Source organism: Argopecten irradians, chromosome 3 (genome assembly GCF_041381155.1).
Source record: "Argopecten irradians isolate NY chromosome 3, Ai_NY, whole genome shotgun sequence".
NCBI classification, from domain to species: domain Eukaryota; kingdom Metazoa; phylum Mollusca; class Bivalvia; order Pectinida; family Pectinidae; genus Argopecten; species Argopecten irradians.
In genome coordinates this window covers 36,107,495-36,124,724 of record NC_091136.1, presented here as the reverse complement: position 1 = coordinate 36,124,724, position 17,230 = coordinate 36,107,495, and the positions used below count along the sequence as shown (strand labels likewise).

General features: G+C 35.9%; 1 protein-coding gene across 1 annotated transcript in view; it reads right to left on the bottom strand.

Moving 5' to 3' along the window:
- LOC138319651 (collagen alpha-3(VI) chain-like) overlaps positions 1–17,230 on the bottom strand; it is a 19,580-nt gene extending 2,350 nt beyond the window's left edge. The window contains exons 1-19 of the mRNA XM_069262799.1: positions 17,071–17,230; positions 15,884–16,453; positions 15,099–15,665; positions 14,371–14,931; positions 14,189–14,206; positions 13,501–14,064; positions 13,190–13,219; positions 12,153–12,716; positions 11,250–11,816; positions 10,817–10,903; positions 10,582–10,611; positions 9,474–9,593; positions 8,880–8,924; positions 5,857–5,982; positions 3,366–3,938; positions 2,708–2,740; positions 1,711–2,271; positions 1,343–1,375; positions 391–972 (exon numbers count right to left, since the gene is read on the bottom strand). Of these exons, the coding sequence (XP_069118900.1) occupies positions 391–972; positions 1,343–1,375; positions 1,711–2,271; positions 2,708–2,740; positions 3,366–3,938; positions 5,857–5,982; positions 8,880–8,924; positions 9,474–9,593; positions 10,582–10,611; positions 10,817–10,903; positions 11,250–11,816; positions 12,153–12,716; positions 13,190–13,219; positions 13,501–14,064; positions 14,189–14,206; positions 14,371–14,931; positions 15,099–15,665; positions 15,884–16,453; positions 17,071–17,143 (5,704 nt within the window). The 5' untranslated portion in view covers positions 17,144–17,230. The remainder of the gene's footprint in view (positions 1–390; positions 973–1,342; positions 1,376–1,710; positions 2,272–2,707; positions 2,741–3,365; positions 3,939–5,856; positions 5,983–8,879; positions 8,925–9,473; positions 9,594–10,581; positions 10,612–10,816; positions 10,904–11,249; positions 11,817–12,152; positions 12,717–13,189; positions 13,220–13,500; positions 14,065–14,188; positions 14,207–14,370; positions 14,932–15,098; positions 15,666–15,883; positions 16,454–17,070) is intronic.

The window sequence follows — 17,230 nt, the reverse complement described above, 5'->3', positions numbered from 1 at the left end:
TAACTTTGTGCTAAAATACCTTAATGTGTTCCTTATTTTCTTTTTAAGCACCGGTTTATCAAAGTAATGTACAATTTCTATTTCAACAAATTTTATTTCATACAAAATATAAAATGGGATCAAACAACAGGCTAAGCCTATACAGGTTCTCTCCCAGATAACATTATATACATATAATTTACAAAATATACTCTTTTAAATATAAATTTATGGTATCTGAACAACTTATATAAGATGGTTTAGATAAGTTTAAAAATTAGATGATGTATAATTTGATATATTTTGTTTTTTTATGAAAACTGTGTATGTGAAAGTTACTCCTTACACTCATAGGTTACGGACCAAAAAAGTATGAAACTAATGACAATAGTATGACGTCACAATACGTACCTCCTCCTGCTCCACCACCACTACCACACGCAGTATCTTTTAATTCTGACTGAATTGTATGGAGAGCGTCGAAATTATCAACATTGAATACATGTTGTTGATCCGTTGCCATAGACACCAGTTCTGTTTGTGAGATTCCAGTTCCTATTCCAATACTTATAATCTTAACACCCATTTGCTTTAACAAGTCTGCTTGATGAATCGTATCGGGACGACTTTGTGACTGGCCGTCTGTCAGAACAATCACAATTTTTTGAGCATTGTGTCGAGCACCGTGAGAAGGAGAAAACTGGAATTCTCTTGCATATTGTAGGCCCAGTTCTGTATGTGTGTTACTACCAATATAGGCAACACTGTTTAATTTGTTTGAAATATCCTGTTGGTTATCGTACGTGTTCAGATAGAATTCGTTTTTCGCGGTATATGAAAACGTAACTAGACCAAATTGGACGTCCTGTGGACCAATGTGGAAATTTGAAACGAAGTTTGTCATAAATTGTAGCTGTTTATTGAAGTTGCTGGCGCCTTCACTTCCAGAGGAGTCCAAAACAAAAACAATATCTGCCGGCGTGGAGCCACATTCTGTAAATTAGAACAATGAGATGCATTATACTTGATCATTTTTATATTTATTTGTGTGTGTGTTGAAATTATGTGGTATTTGATAAATATTTTGATATCCTGCAAAGTCAAAAAAATTAATTTTTGTTTGAGTAATTCATATTTGCACAAACATATCTGGCATTGGTGCGTTATTATTAATTATTTGCTTCTTTCTCTCTGTTATTGTTTTATTTATTTTCCTGCAGCATATCAATAATTAAATATTAATGTGATAAGATAAATATGAAGATATACTGCAGTTATTGAGTTAAAAACAATGAACTAAAAATTTAGATTTATGAATCTGATCTCTGTATTATAGTAATATAACTATGACTTGTGGATTTACCAGTGGAAACAGTTGTGACAGGGGGAGCTGGACCTGCAATGGAAAATGATATTCCGCTAATAAGACAAAAGAGGAAATGCCCAACATATTAATAATAAAATAAATCATATTTAGCATAATTAGAATGCGCCGAAAGCCAAACATAACTTATTTCAATCATTTGAAGGTGAAACATCGAGGGAAAAATTAGTGCCCCAAGACTTTTGTTTTTATTCACAAGTCAATGGTTTAATTCCATGTTTGCATATCTGCATATCAATTTTATTTTGACAGGGTCATTACGCTTTGGGCTACAGTATATTTGCATGTTATAATGTTATGACACATTTCAATGCTAAGTAAAATAGGAAAAATACACAAATACGTACCGCCACATGCAGTGTTCTCAAATTCCGATTGTATCGTATGCAGTGCGTCAAATGTTGATACGGAGAAGACGTGGTTGGAGTCTGTTGCGATACCGTTAATCTCCTCTTGACTGACTTGTGTACCAATACCAACACTAATGACCGTCACCCCGGATTGTTTTAGTTTGGACGCTTCACTAAGTGTCATTGACTGACTTTGTGATTGTCCATCTGTCAAGACAACTGCTATGTGTTTAGCATTGGGACGCGAGCCATGGCTAGATGTAAACTGGTACTGCCTAGCGTATAATAGCCCCAGATCTGTGTGGGTTGTACTTCCTCGAAACGGAACATTTTGTAACTTGGTCAGTATATCTTGTTTGTTGTGGTATGTATTTAAGTAAAATTCGTTTTTAACTATGTCGGAAAATGTCACTAAACCAACTTGTATGTTTTGTGGACCTAGTTGTACATTGGTGACGAAATTACTGACAAACTGAAGTTGCTTCTGAAAGTTAGCTTTTCCTTCGCTTCCAGACGAGTCCAAGATGAAAACGACGTCTGCTTGTGACGTGTTACAGCCTGAAATTATAAAGAGTCAGAATATTGTTTTAAACTCCATTTTCGTAAAGTGTAGTTAATTTCGAAAACTAATTTTGAAATTTCAAAATATAACATGCCTAATATACCTCTATAGGAATCCTAACACTCATTTTCTTCTTCCAAAGTGATGCCCTCCCCATGTTAATAAAATATAAAAGAATACGAGAATATTGGTTGTTTGGTGTAGGTTTAATCCTCGACTAACCTTTGACACGCCTTTGAAATACCGGCTCGAGGTATATAGCATTTAATATTCCTTATTTCATTAGTTATGCATAGCATTAATTACTTAATATATATATATATATATATAAATTCCAATGTTTCAATAAACCAGAGTAATCAGAGTCTCTGAATAAACAATTATGTTTGTAACGGTATGATAACCTTGTGATGTAACATAGGGAGTACTTACTTGGAGCAGCCGTTACGACGATGGGAGCAGGAACTATAAGTAAAGGTAGTTATCAATCATAAGAAGAGGACAACAATCACAATAATAAACCATCTTTAAAGATGTGAATATAATCTGACACTAACATCTGCAGGGTAAATAAATGATATTATGAGCAGATGTCATTTGTTTACTTTTAAAATGTCAAACGTGTGATTGTCCAATGATTTTAAGACTGAGTTCTATATTTTCTTTTCATTGAAGCAGACAAAAGCATTTCGGATGCGGTTGTTATCATTATTATCCGATTTATCTGTAATAATTCCTTGGTACGCGCAAATCAAAGTTCCACTTTAGCATTACTCTGGGGAGCAATTGCCATACACGAACGCAAATAATATTAATATGAAAACACTTATCTACTATTTACATTGAAATAACTGAATGAAACGCATTTTCATTTTAAGTAGGTTTTTGCAATATATAAGCCAAACTATTGCTCTTCTTTGGTATCAATCTGATTAAAATCTGATACTCCGCTTACTTCGTGCTCCGCTACAAACCGGAGTAACAAACACCTAATTGTAATCAGATTACTTTTGTATCAGAAATATTTTGATACTAAGATCATTGAGGATTTGATTTCGAAATATGTTCGGTAGTGTAACATAAGTCTTACTATTGCACGTAGTTGCTGCCAGGTTGTGTTGGATGGACGCTAGCGCAATGAAACTCTGCACTGTAAGTATATGTTTGGTGTCGCTGGCGATGGCCTGGAGTTCGGACATCCTCACTCCACTGCCTATCCCTATCGCCACCACCTCTATACCCGCTTTATGTGCCTTGTCCGCCATGGCAGCGGTAGTCACTGAGTCCTGGGATTGGCCATCAGTGATCACCACCAGGATGTGCGAAGCGTCACTGCGCATGCCGTGAGCAGACGAGAAGCCCTGTGTGGTGACGAAATTGATGCCATCTCCTGTGTTGGTGTTTCCGGATATGTACGGGATGCTGGTGATAGCACTTTCAAGTCTGGCTTGGTCGTGGTATGAGTTTAACCAGAACTGGTGATATACAGATGTTGAGAAGGTGGTCACGCCTATTTGGACATTGTTTGGACCGATATCGTAGATTCTCGTCAGGTTCTTCACGAACTCCAATTGGTGGTTAAAGTTTGTATGACCTTCACTTGTAGATGAATCCAACAGGAAGATGATATCTGACTTTTGACCTCGACAATCTGTAAACCGATCTACTGCATTATGTATTACCTACTGTCTTAAGATTTTCCTTCAACAATACTTCAACCAATCAACTAGTGTTATGAAAAAATGTTTGCATACGTATTACATATGATTATTTCTTTTGCGAAAAAAATGTTTGCATACGTATTACATATGATTATTTCTTTTGCGAAAAAATGTTTGCATACGTATTACATATGATTATTTCTTTTGCGAAAAAATGTTTGCATACCTATTACATATGATTATTTCTTTTGCGAAAAAAACCCAGGAGAAACGTCATACGAAAAGGGAAATGACACAAAAGTTTCCAAAATGTATGTCTTGGTAGTAAATGTATTTACAAATAAGTCTTAAGGATGAATACAATATTGCAAATACACTGACAAAACACTAAAATCGACGAAATTATGATTGCATATATATTAACAAAGCAGTAAAATCAAAGGCGAAATCAGGATTACAAAAGCAGTGAACTTAAGGATGTATTCTTCTGAGGTTTCAGTCCAGTTGAAGTCTCGTTTCGACATAGATAAAAAAGTTACGAGATTTTCAAATACAATTTATCAATATCTGTAGCAAGTTGCAATTGCCAGTTGCAAATTTTGTCAAAAAAGATACATTTTTATTCTTAGTAGACTTTTTTATACAGGAATTTTAAAAAATGGCCCATTTGTCGGCCATTTTGAAATTGTGTCTTTGTTCGCTTTGAGTAGAGCCACAGTTTTACGATTTTCACTGAAATTGTTTTTACTTTAATCATTACTGCGCCACCATTTTTAGCTGTATCGAGCTAACTTTTGCTGTAAATCTTTACTAGGTTCGTCACTTTCGTTTCAGATTAAATGGTAATTTGAGCACTTATTTTTTACTCTTAAATACTGAACAATATCAAATATTCAAATAAGGTAAAAAAGTAAGTTTACCACCCCCCCCCCCCCCCCATTGTTCTGCCTGATATAGAAAGAACAATCCTTTTCCTATTGATATGTTAACTATTGACAAACGTTTAATACCAGAACTTTTTCGATACAGGGTTATTTGGCAAAAATGGCTGAAAAATTAAGGGTAGGGGTAACATATGTTGTTATTCTGAGAAAAAAATAGTCTTAGTAATCATAAAGGGTATATTTTTAAAGATGGCTACTGGAAAAATTCTACAAAAATCCATACATATCAAACATCTTGTTAGAAAATTATGGCTTTAATCCATGTAATCCATTTAATGCATGTGGTCAAAATGGCAAAATTCACATAAAATCCAATATTTTGTAAACTAAGTATCTTTGGAGACAAAACTCAAAAACGAGCTCACGGACATATGTTTTTTCTTCCATTTTCTTTAATGGTTTGAACTTCTATTACCAAAAATCTATAAGAAAAGTTTAATTCAAGAAAATTTTGACTTCCTTAATGACGAAATTGCAGCTTTCTGGCAATATATATCCCTGATGTAAACCACCCAATCTATCCCTCTTCGCATGTTCTCCCAAATGACATGACGTCTGTGGTTTGTTGTTAATTTGTTATCTTCGTTGATATTCATGTTTTATTTTCTTGTCACTTCTGAATCGTAATACAATCACACAGGCAATATTTTTACGTGATTTTTATTCACATGAAATTTACGTGAAACTTTTCATGTGAATTTCATGTGAAATTCACGTGAATTTTTGCATATAAATGTTCTTCACTTGAATATAACAGCAATATTTCTTCACATGAATTTCACACGTGAAATTCACGTGAAGAAGTATTGCATCTGAACCTTCAGAAGCATCCACTTATGTTTCAATGACATATTTTATCTATTGTGTGTGGAAATGATAACACGGATGATTTAAATTGTATTGTCAAACGTACATGACAACGTAAAAACCTATTGTTTATGAAATATTGGTATTAAAAGTAGGGGGCCTTCCTTACCTGGAGTGGTTTGAGCGAGCACAATCAAAGGTATGTAGAGTCCTAACAATAACACAGGGATGGTGATCTGTATAGGATTCGCCATCTTGAATGACCTAAGAAGTTCTGCACAGTTGTAAATAGATAGCGATCACTATCTATATCTATGATAAGGTGTTCTGCAGACATGGTAAGTGTATTATAAATGCATCGTCAGTTTGACCGACATTTGATTTGGGATTGCTTTTTTTTAGTGCTGTACTTTCAAAATTAAAATATATATATATATAAGAAGAGTTTTCTGAATTCTAGCAGATGGTGTTAAGGAAACACAGATCATTCTTCCTTGATTTGATAAGACATCGCACGTAACATATCAAAATACAGAACATGGATATGATAAAAAAATGATTTGGTTTTGTAAGTTTAACGTCCTAGGGTCATAGGGTCATGACAGCCAGGGTCATTCAAGAACGTATCAGTATGTTGAGGAAATCTGGAGTACCCGGTGAGGAACCACCGACCAGTGGTCAGTACCTAAAAACTGCCCGACAGGGATTGATGGACTCGCAACTGGTAGTTGTGGTAATATGTCAGGACATCTTAACCACTTGGCCACCGCGGCCCCTATATTTCTGGGTCTATATGAAACTTATAGACATATAATCTGTAGTACTATTCTATATAGTCATCTTAGCAGTATATAGCAAAATACGAAGTGTAACAAATATGAACGAGTTATACAAGGAGAAAAACTTCAGTTTTCACTGAAGTCTGCACTTTTGTTTTGAGAAATCAAAACGTGTTGCTTCTGTATCATAAAAAAAATCACCCTGGCAATTACGTTTATTTACATAAGACTATCCCTCATCTAGGACTACAATAAATAAATAAATAATTTATTGATTCAAAGTCTTCTGGACTTTTGCATTCTCCATCCCTTTCATCACATTTTTACGGTGCTGGTGAAACATTTGATTTTTTTTGTTAGTCGAAAACATAACTTTAAAAAACAAACCAGACAGGCTGATAACTTGATGAAACGGATTTTTATAAAATGAAATTCGAATGACAAACTAAAATCAATCAGTCAGATATCTTGTGGAATAATGTGTATTATTCAACACATTCTATGTACTTTGCATATTCAAAACCTGATTTTACTTCATAAATTGATGTCACAACACTCGTATTTTTGTTTAAAACTTCATAAGAGTAAAAAATTGATTGCAAACTGTGTGAATTCGCTCATTCGGAAAGTTTGAAAAAAAGATGACAAAACATATGCCATTTTAATGTTAATGTTAATTTTTAAGTTATTTTTTCCCTATTGAGTATCATGATGACGTCGGTTTGCGTGTCATTCTCTGATTTTATTATGTTTCATTTTTTGTCAGAGTGGTTTAAAAAATAAAAGTAATTTACTAATCCCTGCAAACAGATTTCAATTTGTTTGATCTGATACAGTTGCAGTTACAGTCTATCTTTATTCCCATCCTTAGTATAGAAATGATAAGTTTTGGAATAATTCTTAAAAGATGCGATCCCTAACCAAATGTTTGAAAACCTCTTATACATTCTAGCCCTTTGCTTTTAAAAATAGCAAGTGACGATAGTGTAAACTCTAAACCAACTTTCTTTCGCAGCTACTAAACTTCACTATTTCCATTTCAAAATAAGATATTTATTTTTTCGGTTTTTTTAATTGAATGGAATTACACTGAGAAAGAAAAACACGAGGGTGATATCAAATCGCGGGGATAGACTTTTGCGAAATTTCTTTTTATCGCAAAGTACATTACGCGTGAAAGAAAGTAGCAGATAATGTAGTCTCAGTGATTCAAAAACAAAAATAACGAGTTTGTAGATGCGCTGTACAAACGTCAAGCACTACATAGAAGTAACTGAATGTTTTTATCGCATAATTGGCCCGTCCAGCCGTGTCATACAGCCATGTCATAACTATCGTAAGACACATGTGTAATAAACGCTATTATGACGTCACATGTAATTTTGAGGTCATAATCTATATATGACGTCGCATGATTGTCCCGGTAGAAGGAAACGTCACATCCGAGCCAGATTTCTTCTGTTTTATATAGAGACGAAATTTAAAGTTATACTTATTTTTCTATTAATAAAAGTTATGTGATAAATAGAATCTTACACTCGTGACCATGTGATATGAAATTTATCAAACTTGTTAAACAATGTGATATGCCACACGCATAAATGCTCGCGGCTTATCAAATTAATGAACTCGTTTGATAAATTTCATATCCTCTATATCCACTATATATATCCCTGGTTTGCTCCGTCAGTGTTTTATTCTTTCAGTTGACGTTAACCCTATTTTCTAGGGTATATGAAGTAGAAGACGCTACATTATTAGACTACTAGGTCCCATCCGTCTGATATTTGTATATTCGTCTGCACTTTAGTATTTTGTCCATCTTGGATAATTAATTCATGTTATTCTCATTCTAATTTGTTAAATCTTTGAAGTAGGTTGGAATTTAATCTAAAGTTTGCCCTCGTTACTGTTCAATATTCACAATCTAAAAGTATAACGTGATTGCATGTATTTCAATTAATTTGGTAAAGCTGGAAAATCTGCGATAAAATATCTCGTATTTTTTATTTCAAAATGCAATTAACAAATACAAAGTCAATGAAATATATTTATAAAGACGAATTAAATGCAGAATTAAAAAGAGAAGAAGTAAGAAAAAAGTAAAAAATCAGTATTTTTGTTTTTATTTCAATGTTAGCTTTTACAAAAAAAGTATCAGTACCGAAGCTGGATAGAATTGATTATCTCCAACTGAAAAAGGAAGATAAATAAAGCATTAGCACCACAAACAATGGAAAAGATCTGATAATCCAATAATTAATATTTAATTAAAATTGTTTAACGGTTTAAATATAAATTTCCGCTTATGATAATTTTATCAAAATTTGAATATAAAAATAAATTTTATGTTTTTATTTGGTTATTAATAATTGTTAATGCTGAGACTGTATATGTTGATATTACCTTTATTAACCAAGTGTGGTGGTTTCTGGCGGGTCTGTTACATATATCTCACCTGTAAAACAAAACAAGTGCAATCAAATATGATTAGATTAAAGGCAAAAATGAAGAATAATAATGAACATAAGTAGTTCGCTGTACATATTGATAAGTGAAATTGGAAATGTTAACTGTTCTTGGTCATTTTATTAATTGCACGTACATTTTAAAACTAATGCTAAAACAATCAATCTATCAGAGTGTGTTTCAAATGGATCTTAGCCTCGTCTACGTCTACGTCAATTAAAGGATATCCATTGAATACAATATAAGTCTGTCTTTATTTTTCTTTTTTTTTTCAAAATTTATTCTGAATAAAGGTTTATCGATTGCCTCTTTGAAGTAACGGTTTGATTTGTTCATTGTGTTTACAAAGCTATGTTCTACGCTAAATGGAACTGAAAGTCTAAGTGTCGAATCATTCAATGCAGATCTGGATATTTTGCACATTCTTGCAAAAAAATGAACAATTTGAAACGAAGTAAACATCTCTTGCAATATTTTTTAACTATCGAGTAAATGAAACTAAATTCGAATTCCAATAAACAAACCATCTTTGTCTTACCATCTGTTGTTGTTGGTTCCTGAGTAGTTGTGGGCATTGGAGTTGTGGGTTCTGGAGTTGTGGGCATCGGCGTGGTCGTGGTAGTCGATGTAGTTGTAGGTATTGTGGTAGGGGGTGCAGCTAACGTAAAATAATATTTCAGACATGTTTTGTTATTTGTCATATTTTTCACCTGACCGTTGAAGTTTGGAGAAATATCACAACCATAACATACGGCAATATAGTAATGGCGAAAAAATTCTCTTGTTCATATTTTGGCAAACAAGATGTGTTAGGACATAATAATACATGTACCTTACTGTAATGGATTTTTCGAAAATTTTAATTACGCTTCATAGCTTAGAAATCAAACAAGTTCTTATTTCAATATTTAAATAAATCTCCTGAAATGAAGTACTGAAGTTGTGATTAAAGATGCTCCACCGCAGACAGAGCATAAACGATGCTCGTCATTTTAACAATAACTGGTGTTTAATCTCTGTAAATATATCTAATTAACACAAAAATAATATTAATTTTTTTTGATTTATTTTTTTTTTTTTTGCTTTTGGTGCATGCTCAATCTGTACTTTAATCCATAAACGACATAGTGCCAAGGAATATTTTCGGGATGCAACTTATCATTTTTGATATTTTTATCTTGAAGTAAAATTAGAAGCTCAAACTTTTTAATAGTAGTAATGGCGTAAAGTAAGTAACTTTTGTAAGAAAAATACTAAAATGTCTGCTCCTGTTTTTGACAAAGAAACAATTAATTTGTTAGCGGCGGAGCATCTTTAAAGTATGCCTTGATATTCATTGACACATTAACTAAAAAGAAAACTGTAAAGGTATGCTGAACACAAAACATTTATACTTTTAACCACCTGTTATTCGAAATGTAAAAAGGAGAAATTATTTTTTCTGTGACTTATGCGATTCAGATGACGGAAATGTTGATTAAAAATAAACCAAGCAAGAAATTCATAGACTTATGTACTCTTATGCATACTTATATGCTGCTTGCATTAAAAACCTGAATACAAAATAACGCTAAAGGCCTCATGGCATTTATAAAGAATATTTTAGAACCCTGCTATAGCACAGCATCTTTAAAGCTTTTACTTACTTGGCTTCGGTGTCGTTGTAGGGGTCGTCACTAAAACAAGCAGGTGAAAATATGTTCAAGCATTGATATTGTCGCCACAGCTCCACGAAAGCTCATGAGCAATACGACGCAAATGCATAACATAGGAAGTCGCCTTTAGTTCAAATTAAAAACATTAAGATGAATGGTATGTAAATCATTATTGGTGCAATTTTCCCCCCAGAGCAATGCCAAAGCTGTTTTAAGCTAAATATACCTGTTGTAGTGGTTGTTGGTGTTGTAGTTGTTGTTGTTGTTGTAGTTGTCGTTGGCACAGGAGTAGTTGTAGGCTTAGCACTCAGAGCTGTGAAGCAACAGTGATTAAAGCACCAGCAGAAGCCATATGCATAGGTTGTATATATGTTTAGCTTTATATCAAAGAACATGTTGAAGCTGAGAGAAATCTTAAGCAAACAGAAATACCAGGTAGCCATAGAAGCATAACTGATCCAATAACGTGTATCGCAATTAAATTAAAAGGAAAATATTGGCGTTGCAGAAAAGAAAAGAAATAATGGAAGAAAATATACTGGCTTTTAAAAAACAAAGTAAATTTTTTTATTCCCTCTTATATTTTAACAAATAGATTCATCATCTTGCAGTGTCAAAATATCAATTTGAGGTAGAGTAAAAATGTGATAGATACATACCGTCACATGTTGCCTGTCGTACTTCGTTTCTTATGTTACTTAAAGCATTAAAATCTATAGCACTGAAAACATGGCGGCTGTCAGTTGCAATGGTGTTTAGTTCATTTTTATCGACGTTAGACCCTATGCCAATACTAATGACCGTCGTATTTCCGGTCTGTTTAAGCTTTGCTGCCTCCGCAATCGTTTGAGACGCATTGGTCGAGGCGCCATCTGTAAGTACGATGACGAAATGATGAGAGCCAGGTCTGGCTCCCGCAGACGTTTGTAGGCTATGTTCTCTGATAATCTTCAAAGCTTCACCGGTTGCCGTAGTACCCGATGCATAGTTTGCTTTCTGGATCGCTGAAAGGACAGACTGTTTATCCGCGTATTGATTCAAATCGAATTCGTTTGTTGCATGAGTACCGAAAGTAACAAGTCCAAACTGGACATGTCCAGGTCCGACGGGGAAACTGTTTACAAACTGAGACATAAAATCAAGTGACTTCCTGAAGTTAGCAGTACCTTCGCTACCAGAAGCATCGATTGCAAAGACCATGTCAGCTTTGTCGTCATAACCACAAGCTGAAATAAACATCGCAATAAATCAATGATTTGAATCAGCTAAAAACTTCCTGGAAAACGGTTTTATAGAGATATACCAGTATACTATCAGCGTATTAGAAGTAATAATATTTAATGCTTTCTCGCCAGGCGTTATTAAAAATTATAGTGTTTTACAAGGATGATACGGAAATATATTGGATTAATGAGCGAGGTGAATATCACCAATGTAAGATTCTATATATGATTGCGCTAATCGTATTTTCTATATAATTATTACGTATGCGGGGGGAAAAGTACACAGTACATAAATCTTCTGCTGTTTTTTTTTAATTTAAGGAAGAAACAAATACTCACTATTACATGTAGCAAAGGTGATTTCTGAGTTGATCTGTGAAAGAGAGTTAAAGTTGGCGACCTCAAACATATGTGATGCATCGGAAGCAATTGCAAGAAGTTCGTCGCGATTGACACTGCTGCCAATACCAATGGAGATGACTTTCATGCCAGGAATATTCTTAAGAAGCGAAGCCTGTGTCTTTGTTAGTCCCGAGCTGTACGACTGGCCATCCGTCATTACAACCACGATGTGTGTTGCGTTTGACCGACCACCATGGCTCGGCAGAAAACCTGTCTGTCGTGCGTACTTCAAAGCATCGTCCGTGTACGTCAGGCCTCCGTCGTAGGAAACTTTTGAAATCGCATTCATCAGGGATTGCTGGTCGTGGTAGGCATTCAGTTTGATCTGTTCGTCAACATGGGTGGAGAAGGTAGCCACGCCTACCTGTACGTTGTTTGGCCCTATCTGAAATTGACTCGCGAAATTATTAACGAAATCCAGTTGCTTGTTGAAATTGGTCCTTGTTTCACTTCCAGAAGAATCGAGTAAGAATATAATATCTGCAGCATTTTGTCCGCATTCTAAAATTGAAAAAAGATGCTACCTGTATTCAGCATTATTCGAATGCATGGGATGTATCCAGTAAATATCTCGTTTAAAACATAAATGATAAATTGAAGACAAAAAAACTGGCATTTAATGTACCTTACAAATCAACAATGCATAATGTGGGCTAACTGTGGAAACTGTTGCCAAAGAAAATAAGACGATTCTTTGTATTTGAAGCCATTTTGCAAACAAACTATATATCAATTATCAGTGTACATGTTTTCTGTTCTCGACATTCTATAAATTGTAGATACGGTTCTGCTATATGTGAATGTGCATGTACCCCCGAACCATATATTTTTTTGTTAAATAAAATCACAAAATCATAATAGACTGTACAACAAAAAGCAACAATAAACATCAAACAGACACCAAGGCAGAACGTTCGACAGGGATTCCGTTTGAATCAATGGATTCAAATAAGACTATGCGTAAACATACTTACTTGAATCTAAATTCGGTGCGTTTGTTGGAGCTGTGGAATAAAAGCATTCAGTCACTTGACTCATTTATAACATCACGCAATAGGAAAATAAATGAGAGTAACTTCACTTGACAACATAATATTGTAAATTTATGTTAATTATCGATAAAATAATAATCTTATTGTTAAACAACAATACAACGAATCAGATAATGGCAATTTTCTCCTTACAAATCTTATTGTACAATACTGCCATAGATTGCAAATCGCGGGAAATATTCTATATGATGATGGTGTTTGACCAGATACTTGCTTTCTTGTCATTCTCTTACCTCCACAAGCTGCGTTCTTGAGTTCTATCTCTATGTTTTTTAGGACGTCGAAGCTGCTTACACTAAAAGCATGACTGCTATCCGAGGCGATGGTGTTGAGTTCTCGTTGATCAATACCGGAGCCTATTCCAATACTTATCACCTTAACACCCATATCTTTGAGGTACTGAGCCTGTCTGCTTGTGGCTGATTTACTAGAGGACTGGCCATCAGTCATTACTATAGCAATCTTTTTGGCATTCCTCCGAGCCCCATGGTACGTGGATGTGAAGTGGAACAGACGAGAGTACTGCAGGCCTGCGTCAGTGTGGGTAGTTCCTCCAGAGTAGTGGACGTTGTTTAGTTTGTTAAGGATGCCTGCCTGGTCGTGGTAGGTGTTGAAGTAAAATTCGTTGTGGGCACTTGTCGAAAAGGTCACCAGGCCAACCTGGACATTCTGAGGGCCGATTTGAAACTGCTTTACAAAGTCTCCCATGAATTGCAGTTGCTTGTTGAAATTTGTGTGCCCTTCACTACCAGAAGCGTCTAATATAAACACGATGTCGGCTGGCTCAGTTCCGCATTCTGCAAAATAAAATCTTCCCTGTAGTTTTGCAATGAACTGCTTTAATATTGTAATAAGAAGGGTTCAAATATATATTCATGAATTAATTTAGTTTCTATCGTCACAGAATAAAGCTTTACCTACCTTGATCAGGCTTTTCCGCTGCAACAGAAATGAAAATGTATCTAAGTTTAAGATAAGCATCTTTATAAATTTAAAATAGATACCGCATACATTTGGACAGTTGATTTTATAAGTTATTGTGGTAAAATAAGTAAGCTGAGCGTTGATAGGTTAAAACCAGCGTATGAAATGGGATGACTTACATTTGCATGCAGATGCCTCTACTTCGCTCTGTATTGTGTTAAGTGCGTTGAAGTCTGGTACCAAGATCATATGATCAGCGTCTGTTGCTATGGCTTGAAGCTCATTTTTATCTACGTCACTTCCTATACCAATTGCAACCGTTTTGATTCCAGCGTTGTGAACAAGCTTTGCTGCACTGGCCGTGGCGGCAGGGTCATGTGACTGCCCGTCTGTCATCACCACCAGGATATGGGGGACGCCATCACGCATGCCATTGGCGGATGTAAAACTGTTGTTGACGATGAATTGTAGAGCCTCGTCTGTGTATGTGTTCCCGGGAAGGTACTGTACGTTATCTATAGCGTTCTCCAGTGAGCTACTATCGTTGAAGGTGTTAAGCCAGAACTGGTTACTTGTCAGTGTTGAGAAGACAACCAAACCCATCTGCACGTTGTCGTGTCCAATTTGGAATTTTGAGGTGAAATTCTTCATGAACTCTAACTGCTTGTTGAAGTTCTCGCTGCCTTCGCTAGCAGAAGAGTCCAACAAAAATACAATGTCGGCCTTCTGTCCTCGACATTCTGTAAAATTGAAGGTACGATTCTTCTTTAAAAAAGGAAAAATATTTGTTTCTTTTTATCATTTCGTCATTTGAGTGTAAGTCGATATTCAAAGATTGCATGTTCAAGTATATCTTAGGCAAACGTATATGTAATGTCCATATGATTTATACAGTCATAATTCTTACCGTTGGTTTTGCACGTGGTTTCTTCAAGACTATGTTGGATTGACGATAATACGTCATAATTCTGGACCTCAAACACGTGCGCGGGGTCTGTAGCGATAGCATTAAGTTCCGATTTGTCGACTCCACTTCCGATACCAATAGCGGTAACTTCTGCTCCCGTAATGTGTAGCTTGTTAGCCTCGGCTATTGTAGCCTGTCCGGACGTTGACTGACCATCGGTCAAGACGATAACAACTTTGGCTGCATCCGGTCGCCCACCATTAATTGCAGCAAAACTCTCATTTCTGACATGCGCGAGGGCAAGGTTTGTGTACGTTGTTCCGGTGTGGTACTTGATGGCAGAGATGGCACCAAGTACCTGAGTTTTGGAGGAAAATCGGTTGAGATGGAACTCATCGAACACATCGTCTGAGAAGGAGACTACGCTGATCTGAGTGTTGTCTGGACCTATGTCGAATTGGCGCACGTTGTTCTTCACAAAGTCCAGCTGTTTAGTAAAGTCGGTAGAGCCGATGCTGCTGGAGGAATCAAGAACAAACACAATGTCTGCTTTCTTCTTACCACACGCTGAAAAGGTGTAGTAAAACATGGATAAATAGCAATTTGACAGGTCATCAATATCTTATCGTGCAATTATGTTATATGGAAACAAGTTAGATAGGCATATTGCAAAAATTCTTCATAGAAAACACCACTTAAAAACGTTACAAAACATATTTACTAGATGCAATACATGAGTTAAACATTTGATGTGGTGATAATGGAGAGAAATAAAAACGGTTTACCGGCAGTAGGGGCTTGACAGGCTGCATTAGTTAGCTCAGTCTGAATGGTTTGTAGTGTGTCAAAGGACTGTACTTGGAAGACGTGCTGAAGGTCACTGGCGATCACGCCCAGTTCTGATTGGGTGATGCCACTCCCTATTCCCACGGAGATGACCTCGACCCCGTCGTGATGGAGTGCGTTTGAAGCCACTGCAGTTTTAGACGGACTAGTGGACTGACCATCAGTTAGAACAATTACAATCTTCTCGGCGTCGGCCCTTCCGCCGTTGCTCGAGAGGAACGAGTTCTGTCTTGCAAAGTCTAAAGCCTGGTCGGTGTTAGTAATCCCAGACTGGTACGTCACATGGTTCAGCGCCGACAATACGGATGACTGGGTTTGGTGATCATTCAACCAGAAATTGTTTTTGACGCTACTTGAAAATGTTATGGCACCGAACTGTGTTTTGTCAGGACCTACGTCAAACTGCTGTACAAAATCTTTCACGAAATTAAGTTGTTTATGGAAATTTGTTGAACCTTCACTAGCCGAAGAATCCAAAATAAAGACGATATCGGCTTTCTCCGTACATTCTGTAATACAGTCAAGATACCAATCTGATAGTAAATGATAACAGTGTATAGCTATGAAATCAACCGTTCTGATTTATCAGATCGAGTTACTTCCCTTAGTTTCATTCCGACAGTAAAGCAAAAGGAAGTAGTGCTGGTAGATAAGATTTGGTTTTATTAGTTCAACTCCTATTAACAGTCAGGGTCATTATGGACGTGACAGGTTTGTTCGTGGAGCAAAGCCGGAGTACCCGGAGGAAAACCACCGATAAGCGGTCAGTACCTGGTAACTGCCCCACATGGGATTCGAACTAGCACCCAAAGGTGGAGGGTTTGTGGTAATATGTCGGGACATATTATGGTAGATTAGAATGTGAAATCAAGAAATATAAGTGATTTTAAAAGTCATATCAATTGCTAACTTAGTAAATTCCAACAAGTATGGCAAATCAAGTTACTTTTTATTCAGAATTATCCGTATTGGAAATTCTAGTTCCGAGTACACTCAATATAGCATATGCATGTATAACAGTTTAAACTGCAGAAGCGTTCGTATGGCATGGAAGGATATTATATAATGAATTAACAAAAGAACGGCACCCTAATTCGCATTTGTCTTTTAAGTATAATTCACTTACGTTTACTTATCTGTGCGGAAGACTGAAGTATCAATACTCCAAATACAACGACAAGGAAACCGAACGCCTCCATCTCCTGTCTGGCCTCTCTGGGAACTGACACCCTGAAAGCACGTGTTGTCTACGAGCTGGTAATCCGACGTCTTATCGCAGAAGTCAT